The 12,731-nt window shown below is 47.2% G+C and overlaps 1 protein-coding gene across 7 annotated transcripts in view; it reads right to left on the bottom strand.

Annotated features, from left to right (window-relative positions):
• The window catches only part of TIAM1 (TIAM Rac1 associated GEF 1), a 461,928-nt gene that overhangs the window by 136,354 nt on the left and 312,843 nt on the right, over positions 1-12,731 (bottom strand). For all 7 annotated transcript variants that reach the window (XM_060403824.1, XM_042229680.1, XM_042229684.1 and 4 more), the window contains one exon: positions 4,434-4,881. In XM_060403824.1, the coding sequence (XP_060259807.1) occupies positions 4,434-4,881 (448 nt within the window). The remainder of the gene's footprint in view (positions 1-4,433; positions 4,882-12,731) is intronic.

Below are 12,731 nucleotides of genomic sequence, written 5' to 3'. Positions count from 1 at the left end.
AATGCCCAGGACAAGCCTCATGACGAAGAATTATCCGGAAAATGTCAGCAGTCCCGCTACTGAGAAACCTTACTCTAAATAATCCTTAGGACTAATATTACGCTACTAATATTACGCTAATGAGGACTAATATTACGCTAACAGAAAAGGGACAGTGCAGCTTTACTATAGTTAGAACAGAAACCGAAGCCTGTGGATCATGGATGCGCAAAGTCCACACACTCATGTCTCCCCAAATTGCCATTTCTATCATTTTTCAACTTAGGTTTACAATCGCCCATGACAGTGGGTGGTTGAAAATCAGCTTCTCCTCAATTATCGATGTGTTTCAACTTTAAGACTAGCATGAAACAGCAAGGCTGGGCACTATGCGCTCCCTGGTAACATCTTCTTTACCTTCATCTTGAACGTAATCTGTTTGTTTTTCAGTCATGGATGGAGACACTCCAGAGTCTAATTCTTAAACTTTTAAAAGCTTAATTATTCTGTCGAACGAGAAAGAATCTTTGAAGAATTCTCTAGCCCACAGTTTCCAAGTACCCTGCTTTTTATTTCTCCATCTCCAAGCCCGAGTCAGCAGCGAGCCCTGCCTGTGAGTGGCAGGGACAAGCCCCAAGTTTGTCAATCTATAATGGGACCCGTCATGAGCCAGAAGGAAAAGACTCGGCAGCTGTGTCTTCCCGTCTGGATCCTGACAGACTGTGTCATTCAGATCTGGGTCATCAAGGAAGTGAAGGCTCCCTCCTCTAATGGGCGTGTGGGCTGGGCTCCTGAGAGCCCACATCCTGCCTTCCTTGATCATTTATTCTCTAAAGGAGCAGCAGAAACAAAACAGCCCCCGCTTCCATGTCCCAAGTAAAAATAAAAATCACCTAATTATTTTTATCCTATGCCATTAACAGTGTTATTCTCAAATTGAGTCTAAGCATCACCTGGGAACTTTGTTTAAACCACAGATTCAGGGCCTGTCATGGGCTGAATCCTATCCGCCCAGGTTCCTAGGCTGAAGTCATGGCCTAGGGCCTCAGAACTTCGCTATATTGGGAGACAAGGGCTTTACCAAGGTAATTAAAATAAAAGGAGGTTGTTCAGGTGGGCACTAAGCTGCTATGACCACTGTCTTTATAAGGAAGAGGAATTTGGACATAGACAGGTACCGAGGACACAGAGAACACCAAACCTGCTGCCACCCTGACCTCAGACTTTGAGGCTCCAGGACTGTGAGACAATCCGTTTCTTTTGTTGAAGCCACCCAGTCTGTGGCACTTGGTTATAGCAGGTCCAATACAGGGATTAACACAGGGCCCCAACTCCAATACTTTAGCCACCTGATGTGAAGAACTGACTCACTGGAAAAGACCCTGATGCTGGGAAAGATTGAAGGTGGGAGGAGAAGGGGACAACACAGGATGAGATGGTTGGACGACATCACCGACTCAATGGACATGAATTTGAGTAGCCTCCTGAAGTTGGCAATGGACAAGGAGGCCTGGCATGCTGCAGTCCATGGGGTTGCAAAGAGTCGGACACAACTGAGTGACTGAACTGAACTGAACCACCTTCAGACTTTGAGATTCAGCAGGTATGGATATAACCCAGGAAGCGACTCAGGCGACTGTGATGTAGGTGGTCTTCTAATCATGTTGTTAAAAACTCAACGTTAAGTAATAAAATGAAAGATAAGACAGGCTGCTAAAGGGAACAGAGGCTGCGGGGTCCAGTGCTGTGGACCTTTGGGGAGGAGAAGGAGGTGGAAGAAGGGGTCTTTCTCCCTGATGTCATCTCATCCCACCCCCCACAGCAGGACAGTGGATACGATCCAGAGCCCCTTAGACATGACCTTCAAATTAAGCCAAGGCAGGTCTCATGCAAAAAAGAACGGTAGCAGGTCTCCAAAATGCTCCCACAGGAAGAACAACTGTGTTTCACAAGCAGAACCACAACATCAAATAGCCTTTTCGTAATTCACAATGGGAAATGAAAAGCAAAGTGTGCTCTGTGTATGTGTCTGTGTGTGTGTGTCACCCAATAAAATTAGCTCAAATCCAACGTTCCTGTGTTTTGAACACAGATACTTCACATCTGTGTTCAAAATTTTATATGCACTTTATGTAGACTATAGTACGGTATCCGATTCTGCACAGACACCAAAATTCAAAGTTTAATATCAATATTTTCTGAGGTTTTCCACAGACGATACTATGGGTACCAGAATTCCACATCTAGTCAAACTCTGAAACCACTAAGGCAGACTTTCAGAACGAGAAGAGAACATGAGAAAAGAACCGGTGGCTGACTCATGTCAGTGTGTGGCAAAAACCAACACAGTATTGTTAAGTAATTATCCTCCAATTAAAATAAAATTAATCAAAAAAGAAAAGAAGAAGAACCTGACTCTTTCCGAGACATCCTTAGAAGTGGAGCAACAAGATGTAATAACCCAACAAGTCTTAAAGACTAAGGAGAGCATCCTATGCTAAACATGCAGGAACATTAGACACACAAGCTCTGGGCAGAAAGGAGGGGGAAACTGCCCTGCACTGGCTGACAAGTGCAGAGACTCCTCTATGGGACAACTGGTTGTTTCCCAACATGCCCAACCTCCTTCCCTCTGCAGTAATAGCAGCCCCAGTGCTTGGCTGAGTCCATCCCTGCCTCCCTTGCAGCTAGGGTGGACTCATTTCTGGCCTATGCAGTGGAAGCAGAAGAGATTCAGTCAACTTCCAGGCTGTACTCTCAGTGCAGAGGGAATCGCCCTCCACACCTCCATATTTCCACTGGAACCGGACCTGCTGGTGAGCTCTCCTGATCGTTCAGATGAAAACAATGCTCTAGGTACAGTTAAGCAGTAAGACCAAAGGAACCCTGGCTTCTGGATGATGTCACAGAAAAGAGGCACCCCATCACCCTTAGAAGGCCTACCTCTGCTAGGTGGGAGGGAATTTAAGTCCTGGCTTGCTTGAGGCTTTGTCACTATAGATCTCTGTGACGCGCAACAAGACCTACAGCCCAATTAATATGCTCCCTCCCTGTCTGGCCAGGTATTGAAGCAACAGTAGGCACCACAAGCAATGCAACCCAACCAAACCCCGCACAAGGGTTGACCTGCACATCACTGCACAGAGCTCTAGGCTGCTGTGTGCCTCCTGGACTGGTTATTCCACACCAGCCACAGATGATAAAATCCAGTATCAGATGGTGTAATGGGTGTACCACACCAGGTAAGCTCAGGCTTCTTTCTCTGGGACCCATCCTTCATGCTTAGTAACCTCTCTAACCTCTCTGGTCATACATTAACCTGCTTCAAATCCAGCTTCTGTTAAGGATTCTAAGCGGGCTTGAGAAGTGTCTTTTCTTTGAAGACACAGAGCTCACAAATACGTTCCAATTTGTATACCATCAAGACATGCAGACATGGGCAAAAACACACGCACAAACTTCCAAAATGTATGCAAACCATTAATGAACAGCAGCATATCAAAGCATTGTGCTTATCAATGAAAAGGCAGCGCATATATATACATGCATGTATACATGTACACACACACACTCAAGTATTCAAAGTGTGACTGCAGAACAGTGACTTTTTCACAAACGTAGATGGCTCAGACATCCCATTAAACACTAGGTTAAACTCTATGAAATTAACAATATTCCATCATTCTTTATGAAAAAAAAAAAGTCAATTTCATAAGATTCAAACTACTGATTTTTCCCTCCAAAACAGTTACTCTGGGAGACACATTTTTTGGGACGATTTCAAAAAAATATTTTCTGGAACTCAAGGCACTGAAACTGTCACCACAACGAGCTGTACATAAGAAAACAAGGCATGAGAGGCTCTAATAGCTTCCATGTGAAAAAGTAAAGACTATAAAGCATTGACGGGAAAAGGAATGGGGAGTGACTATCAAGCGACATAAAGTTTCAGCTCAATAAGATGTTCTAGACATGTGCTGTGCAACCGTGTGCCTTCATCAACTACACTGAAACATACACCTGAAAATGTTTTAAGAGGGTGTGTGTGTGTGTGTATGTGTGTGTGTGTTGTGTGTGCGTGCATGCTCAGTCATGTCTAACTCTTTGCAACCCTATGGACTACAGCCCGCCAGGCTCCTCTGTCCATGGGATTCTCCAGGCAAGACCACTGGAGTGGGTTGCCACTTTCTCCTGAAGGAGCTCTTCCCGATCCTGGGATCAAACACATGTCTCCTGTGTCTCCTGTATTGGCAGGAAGATTCTTTACCACTGTGCCACCTGGAAAGCCCAAGAGAGCAGGCCTCACGTTAAGTACTCTTACCACCATAAAATAACAATTTTGAAATTAGCATGAGATAGAAATTCCATGTAATTAAAAGCCATCACGTGTAAGGGCTACCACGGAGCACAGGGTTACCCAGCACAGCAGGAAGGATGCTCTCTTTCTCTCTCACCTTTCAAGGACACCCAGTAGTGCTTCCACTTCCTCCGCGTGGCTGACTCCACCTTCTTGTTCTTCTTGTGCACCAGGAAGTTCTTGACGGCCAGGGCGCCGGCCTTGCGCACCGTGCCCTGTGCGGCCGTGAGCAGGATGTCAGACTGGCCCGGGGAGCTCAGGGTGCCGCTGCTCTGCTCGTCGCTGTGCGCGGAGCCCGCCTCCTCCAGGCTCTCGCTGTTGGTGGTGCTCATCTCCAGCTCCCGGCGAAAATTCTCATACACCCCCTGGCGGGCCGCGTCCCCGGTGGAGCTGCTGCCGCTGTCGCTGCCCACAAAGGCACGGCCGGTGGGGGGCGAGTAGCTGGAGTTAGTGGCATTGGATCGTCGGGACAGGAGGTCCGTGTCAGTGGTGGCCCCTTCGATCCCGCTGTCGGCAAACTCGCTACCCTCGCCTGCGTTAACATCCTTAGTAGCCGAAAGGGAGAAGAAAGAAGACATGCGTCACACAGAGAAGTAACCCAGGGCTCCTGTCGCTCTGGCCGGGGGCTGTGGATCTGCTGGCGACATGCAGTGTGTCACTGCTCCCCACCTTCCCGGGAGCAATTACCCCTCAACCTCCAACCCCTTCAAACCCAACTTGCCTGCTGAGCAGCTCAGGAAAACCATGAAACCACCCCAGTATGAATGTCAACAATTCAGAACACTCAAAATACACACAACACACAAAGCAAGAAACATTTCAAAGAACTTATCAATGATCTGACTTAGATAATTAAGTAATGGGCAAATCAGCTATTCAGAATCCCCCCCACTACCCTGCTGAGAGAACTCAGCACTCTGGTCCTCATCAGCCAGCCTGGCGCTCCAGGAAACTCTGCTGGCTGATTAGGTAGTTTATTCCAGAGGGAGGGGGTTCCAAGGGAATAATGACATCTGTGTAGCTCATACTTTCAAAAAAAAAAAAAGCAAATAAATAAACAAAACGCTGAGCTAGGAGTCTAATTTATGATCTGGTGACTAGAAAGATAACTAGCATACCACCCCACCCACTCACCCAGCAAGGACCCTGAGCCCAGGAGCAGGGGAGAGCCCTCATGCTCCAATCCGCTTTGTTTCTTGAAAACAAGCAGCTTCTCACTCTGCACTTGAGCTGAACAAGTCTGTGGGGCCCACGGCTCCAGTGTAGACTCTCCAATTACCCTGCGCTTTCAAAGCTGGGATGCCAGGAGCCGGAGCAAGCTACTCACTGCCCCGGGGGCCAAGTGACAGCTCGGGGCAACTGCCAAGATGTGGGGGGTATCCATCCCTCGGTTAAAAACATTTGGAACTTCCAAAGCGCTGGCCCTGCTCTCAGGCTCGACGGGACACAGACAGGTCTGTTCTTAAATCACAATCTGGATTGCTCTCAAGTGCTAAAGGCATTTCCACAAATAATAATTAAAGAAGGGTAGTCCTCAAAGGAAAATAATGAAAGCAGAATTCAACAGGACAGCTCAACAGTCTCAGGGATAAGAAATGGGACTGATTTTTCTCCAAGGGAAAGGATGGGAATGTGAAACTGACATGCACATAATACATGGTTTGGAGACCTAACCGTGTTTTAAGCCTTTAGTCTCATAAATAGTTCATTACGGTTTGAAAATGTAAAAGCTAACAGGATATTCCAATTGCCATATAAATGATTTGAATGCTGTGCTTTCAAATCTCTGCTGCCAGGTAATGGGGCATAATGAACCAAGCCACAAACTATTGGGTTGGCCAAAACATTAATTCCAGGTTTTCATACGATGCTACAGAAACACCAGAACGAACTTCTCAGCCAAGCCAATCACATTGTCCTGCATGAGGCCCAAACAGGCGCTGTGCCCTCATCTCTGCACATCTCACGTGGTCAATTCTAAGCCAAGGCCTTTAGAGTTCACCTTCATCGTGAATAGGTCCTAAGTTAGCAACTAAACGATGGGCAGGGCCAGACACGAAAACCATCATGGGATGCACAGAAAGACAGATACTGTCGGATTCACTTCTATGTGGAATGTAAAAACGCCAAACCCACAGAATCAGAGAGTGGGATGGTAGTTGATAGACTAGGGGACTAGGGGAAATGCGAGATCTTGGTCAAGACTACTCATTTTCAGTTACAAGATCAATTAAGTTCTGGGGATTTGATACACAGCCAGATGACTCTAGTTAATGATACTGTATTGTATCCTGGAAATCTGCTAGGAGGGTAGATCTTTAAGTGTTCTCACCACAAAAAAAGAAAGAAAAAAAAAAAGGAAGGAAGGAAGGGAGGAGGGGAGGGAGAAAGAGAGGAGTGATTATGTGAGTGATGGATGTGTCAATTAACTTGATGGTGGCAATCATTTCACAATACATACATACATTACACTCCGGGAGTTGGTGATGGACAGGGAGGCCTGGCGTCCATGGGGTCACAAAGAGTCGGACACGACTGAGCGACTGAACTGAAACCACCACAGTGTACATCTTCAAAAACACAAAAACACACACAAGGAAGTACAGTGTGCAAAGCACAGGAAGTTGACACTGGAGACACTGGCCGAGGACTATCTCAACCAAGTGCTCAAGGTTAACTGAGTGCAGGGTACACGGGGACCCTTTGTGCCATGTGGCAACATTTGCTTGATTCTAAAACTGTTCTAAAATAAAAAGTTTATTTAGAAAAAAAAGAAGAAACAAGGGGGCGGTGAGATGGGAAGACAGTAGCAGGAAGTTCTGAAGCAAGTTTCTAAGGACCAATAACACGTGCAATGGAGTTTAGGTCCCTGGGATACAGAGGGACTCGAGAGGGTCAAAGAAACCAGGGATACAGCTAAGATGCAGACCCTGTGACTGTCATCCTACCTGCTGGCCTGCCTGTTACCCACCACCAATGGTCATCAAGGACGCACACGTGGAAGGCACGCGATATATATATTGTGCCACTGAGTGAGCATGCACACTCAGTCGCTTCAGGCACGTCCAACTCTTTGTGATTCCATGGAGCCCACCAGGCTCCTCTGCCCATGGGAATTTTTTGGCAAGAATATTGGAGTGCGTTGCCATGCCCTCCTCCAGGGGATCTTCCCAACCCAGGGATCCAGTGGGTAAAAAAACTCCCCAGTACAAACAGGAGAGTGCTGTTACCAACCCACGTTTCTTCCTGGCAGGAACATTTACCATATGTCCCTTTTGATGATAATAAGTAAAGTCAGTCATCACCGATTATTCAAGATAACCATGGGTGGTGGGAGATGAGGAGTTTGTATGAATCTCCCCAGTATCTGGACTCGTTTTTACATTTCAGTCCTTCTCTGGGAGACGGGACAAAAATCAGCCACAAATTTGCCTCAAAAATGAAAAATGATGAGCTGCTTCTCTGTAAGACAGGGAATGACCAGCTACACAGGGGTAACCTCCCTGGGTCCTAAGAAAAAGAGTTCAGAACAAAAAAGAAGACATTGATAGCAGGCACCTGATAATTTCCAGAGCTGGGGAACAGGAAGGAACCTTGCAAAACCATCCCCTTGGTGAATGCTTGGGGATGCTAAGGCTCAGAAAGTCAACGGCCTGGTGGGTGGCAGACTGGAGGTGAGAAACCCATGCCTCCAATGCCCTCTTCTGCTCTGACAAGGCGTCCCCATGGCTCAGCTGCAGGCAGCACCTGATAGGGTCCTGTCTCAGCAGTCAACACCATGCCTTCCCCTCTGTCTGCCAACAGTGTCTCTTCTAGGGTTTCCCAACAAAACTGCATGAGTGGGCATCTGTATGCCTTGACTTTCCAGCAAAGAGTTCAAACTCCAAAGTGACGGGAAGGGGAAGGGGGAGATGAAAGAATCTGAGTGGAACAAGCAGAGAATGGACAGGCACGTCTCTTATCTACTGGGCTTAGCTGCTCAGTCGTGTCTGACTCTTTGCGACCCCATGGACTGTAGACAGACAGGCTCCTCTGTCTGTGGGGTTCTCCAGGCAAGAATACTGGATGGGATTGCCACTCCCCTCTCCACTTAACATCTACTACATCCCCACAAACCATGAACCCCTACAGAACGCCCTGACATCCCTACTGGAACTGAGAGTTAAGGACTCGATAGACACTCCCCTCTTTTTCATACTTAAACACGTGCTCATGCCAACTCATGCTGCAGCTCTGCAGTGGCTCAGGCTGTGCATGTTCAACTCTGGGACAGTCACTGAACTGAGCAGTGATTTCTCCAGGTAACAGGCCTGCTGGCCCCAGATGAGCTGGCATACTTTGGGAGAGTAACCGCCAGGGAATGCTCCCCATCTGTGACCCAAGGCAGCTCCACCTTGTCTCCACAAGCAGCTAAGTAGGCTCAGTGGTACACATCCCCCTTCTGATATGTGACCCAGCCTGCCCGGAAACAAATGCTGCCTGTCCAGCCCCAGCCTCTATATGACCATGAAGCATGGGATGTTCCCAGATACCCAGAAATCCTTGCTCTAGCACCATGGAAAATGATGTCCACCCAGCCAGAGGCATCACTCAAGACCTGAATGGTCAACAGGACTCCACATCCCCTATACCAGCCATCTCCAACTTCAATACAATGAAGGAGTCATCTACAATGGGGCTGTTTTATCCAGCTTGCTCCCTGGAGGAAAAGCAATGACAAAACTAGACAGCATATTAAAAAGCAGAGACATTACTTTGCTGACAAAGGCCTATATATTCAAAGCTATGGTTTTTCCAGTAGTCATGTATGGATGTGAGAGTTGGACCATAAAGAAAGCTGAGCGCCAAAGAATTGATGCTTTTGAACTGTAGTGTTGGAGAAGACTCCTGAGAGTCCCTTGGACTGCAAGGAGATCCAACCAGTCAATACAAAGGAAATCAAACCTGAATATTCATTGGAAGGACTGATGCTGAAGCTAAAGCTCCAATACTTGGGCCACCAGAAGCAAAGAGCCAACTCATTGGAAAAGATCCTGATGCTAGGAAAGATTGAAGGCAGCAGGAGAAGGAGAGGACAGAGGATGTGATGGTTGGATGGCATCACCGGCTCAATGGACATGAGTTTGAGGAAGTTCCGGGAGATAGCCAACAGGGAGGCCTGGCGCGCTGCAGTCCATGGGGTTGGACACCACTTAGCAACTGAACAACGAAAAACAAAGTGCCACACAACAGTTAGAAGCCTACAGGTCACAGAAGCTCTAGAAGAAACCAAAGTCAGATACATGGATACAGAGGCTCTAGGTTCACACACTGCAAGACCACTCTGAGGGTGCATCCCAAACACCCAACCTCCTCAAATGCCAGGTGCATACACTGCCCTGTGGTTTCCAATCGCACAGAAGACAGACAGCATCACTGCGATGCAAACAATCCCGGTGCATTTTTTCAAAGGGCTCCTCCTCCGACTACCTCCATCTCAAGGACACTTCATGCCTGAGAAATCTGATTCTCCCCACACTCAAAAGTGTCTGTGAACCACCCCCATTCTTTTAGTGGTCAACTTCAGGGAAGAGTTCCATGGGAGCACAAGAGTCTTTATTCCCAATGCAAGCTATGTTCCTTCTTATCTAGTTAGATGCCTTAGCATATGATCAGTGCCAGAATATCAAACCAAATGTACTGAAATTTAAAGCAAAAGTCAGAGGCGATCAAGGGAAATAGTAAGACCCTAGCTAAACAGAGAAGTAACTCTCAGCATGATGCATGATCTGGACAGAGATTTCCTGAAAATAGCTCAAAATAAACTCCTCATGTTAGAACCACTCCACTGAAGAGGCTTCCAATTATAAATAACATTCATGGAATATAGAGGCTCTTAAGCCCTGCTCTTCCTGGATGAATCCTCCCAAGCCGGATTTTTCACTCATCAGCTTCCATTCCACCGGCCGAAATCAACGCATGCACTTTCCCACTGGAAGTACAAGTGGCCAGCTGTCGCCCAAAACATTCAACAGTGCAAGTTTTCTTAGTCATTTCAGCCAGGCAACAAAGCTTAAATGAGCTCTGGTACTAAAGCAGAGGCGGTGAGAGGCAAATTCAAAGCCTGTTTGCATGGCCTTGAAAACTAGAGGGTCCCCCAGCATAAACACGGGCTAATGACAGATTGTGGCAAAGCTCACCTCGTTTCCACCAGGGACTCAGAAATACCCAAAGGAACAGGTTTGCTGTGCTAATGATGTGTGGACACAATTCTGAAGAGGTCATTAGCCACAAAGTTCAAGGGCCCTGGGAGAAGTTTTAAGTCGAATGCAATTAGAAACTGTTATGTTGGTCACTTTCTTTAATTTCCCTGATGAATGCAGCTTTGCGTCAATACACCTGTATAGAGATGGTAAACACAGTAGAGGAGAGTTCAAGGGATTTCAGCGACGGGAGGAGATTCTGACTTGTGGTGGTGATGGAGGTTGAGTTGCTAAGTCATGTCCGACTCTTGCGACCCCATGGATTTTAGCCCACCAGGCTCTTCTCTCCTCTGTCCACAGATTTCCCAGGCAAGAGTACTGGAATGGGTTGCCATTTCCTTCTCCAGGGGATCATCCCAACTCAGGGATCAAACCCAGGTCTCCTGCATTGGCAGGCAGATTCTTTCCTGACCATATGATCAAGCGATCCCACTCCTGGGCATATATCTGTGGACCTGTGGAAGTCTTGAACTGGAACAATTTCTGACTTACTAAATTCTAAAATATTCCTCCTGTGGTTTATCATCTTCTTATCCCCCAAATCTGAGTCCCTCCACCCCCCAATACATGCATACACGTACACAGTGTCTGTGGTTTCCAACACTCTCTCCATGGCATATCTCAGCACAGCAACTATCATGTCCAGGCATGTCATTCTGAACCAATCCATGCCTCACTTTCCTCAACTGTATAATGGGAATGGCAATAAAATCTACTTTGTAAGACACATTGTAAGATATGATATAGAGTTAACTCACTTTTCTAGAACTCTGCCCAGCACACAGCACTTGCACAGATCATGTCCATCTCAGCCCAAGGAGGGAAGTCACTGCCTGACCTCACTTCCTAGCTTCCTGCACTAATACAGAAGAAACTGTGTTGCTGAGGAATGTGGGAAAAAACAAGGCCTTATGGGGAAAAAGACAGGCAGACCAAGGTTGGCGTGAGCCAATGCAATCCCTCTGAATCCTCTTCACATTCATAACACTGCACAGTAAATGAAGAAAATGATGCTCCCCATGCTGCAAGTAATTGCTAGGCACTGTTACAATAATCACCTTTCTTGATTTACAGAAATACTGCAGTCTCTGTTTTCCATTATTGTAAGATTCCCCCTCCCAACTCTATAAACAAATGTCCAGTGCCTTTTTGAGTTCGTGATTCAGAAGTTTGTCAATTTCAGCTCCTGGGCCTCCTTCTCTTCACCCCTTTACACCTGTCATGGCTCCATCTGAGATATTTCTAAAAACCAGCTCCATTTCCCACTTCTTCCTTTCCCAAGGCAAAGACTCCATGCCCTTTCAAGTTTCCAGCACTCAGTCCCATCCTCCCTAATGATTCCCAACAGGGGTGACTCAAAATTTCTCTCAATTACAACCGCTGGAAGTGAATTTCTTATTGCTGCTCACAAGGGACTCAGAAGTTGTCTAATGCTTGAAATGTTGCTCCAGGTAACTTCAGACTGGAGCCAGCACTGTGCTGAGGTCAGTGAGTCATCTTCTCTCCTTTCATCTGTTTTCCTACGTGTGTGTCTCAGTCCCTGTTCTCACTCCCCACCCCCTCCCCCACCCCTCATCTCACATCTCCAGTCATCAGCTCTCTTTTCTAACTACCTTCCTCCCATAAGCCATCCTGTACAGTAAGTCTCCCAGCAACAAGGTGGAAGGCTCCTGAGGCTGTCCATCAAGGCCCTTCACTGGTGTCCAGCCTTAGCACCAGACTTTTGGAGGCACCCTGCCACCAGTGAAACTGAAGGACTCCTGCCAGTGTACGCTCCCAGCCCTTCTTGCTTCTAGGAATTCCAAGAATACTGATCCTTCAAGGCTCAGCTGGAAGCCTTCTTTTAATCTCCTTTATCCCCATGAAACTTCTCAACACCCACCCCACCACCACCCCAGCCACACTGGCCTCTTTGCTCTTTCTCAAAAGTACAGAGCATGACCCCAGTTTCCAAATCAATGGTCGACTCCCGTCTCCCCTTCCAATCCCCACCCAAGCCTGCCCTTTCTAGGGGGCCTGCGCGATCTGGAGTTGTCACCACGTCCACCACTGCCCACTCCTCCCCATCTTGCTCTCTTTTTCCCATAGCATGTCCTGTACTTGTTGTGCTAATTGTTTGCTGCAGACACACCGGCACTTCACCCCTAAGCTCA

This window comes from Ovis aries, chromosome 1 (genome assembly GCF_016772045.2).
Source record: "Ovis aries strain OAR_USU_Benz2616 breed Rambouillet chromosome 1, ARS-UI_Ramb_v3.0, whole genome shotgun sequence".
Taxonomy (NCBI): domain Eukaryota; kingdom Metazoa; phylum Chordata; class Mammalia; order Artiodactyla; family Bovidae; genus Ovis; species Ovis aries.
This window is presented reverse-complemented; position numbering and strand designations above follow the sequence as displayed.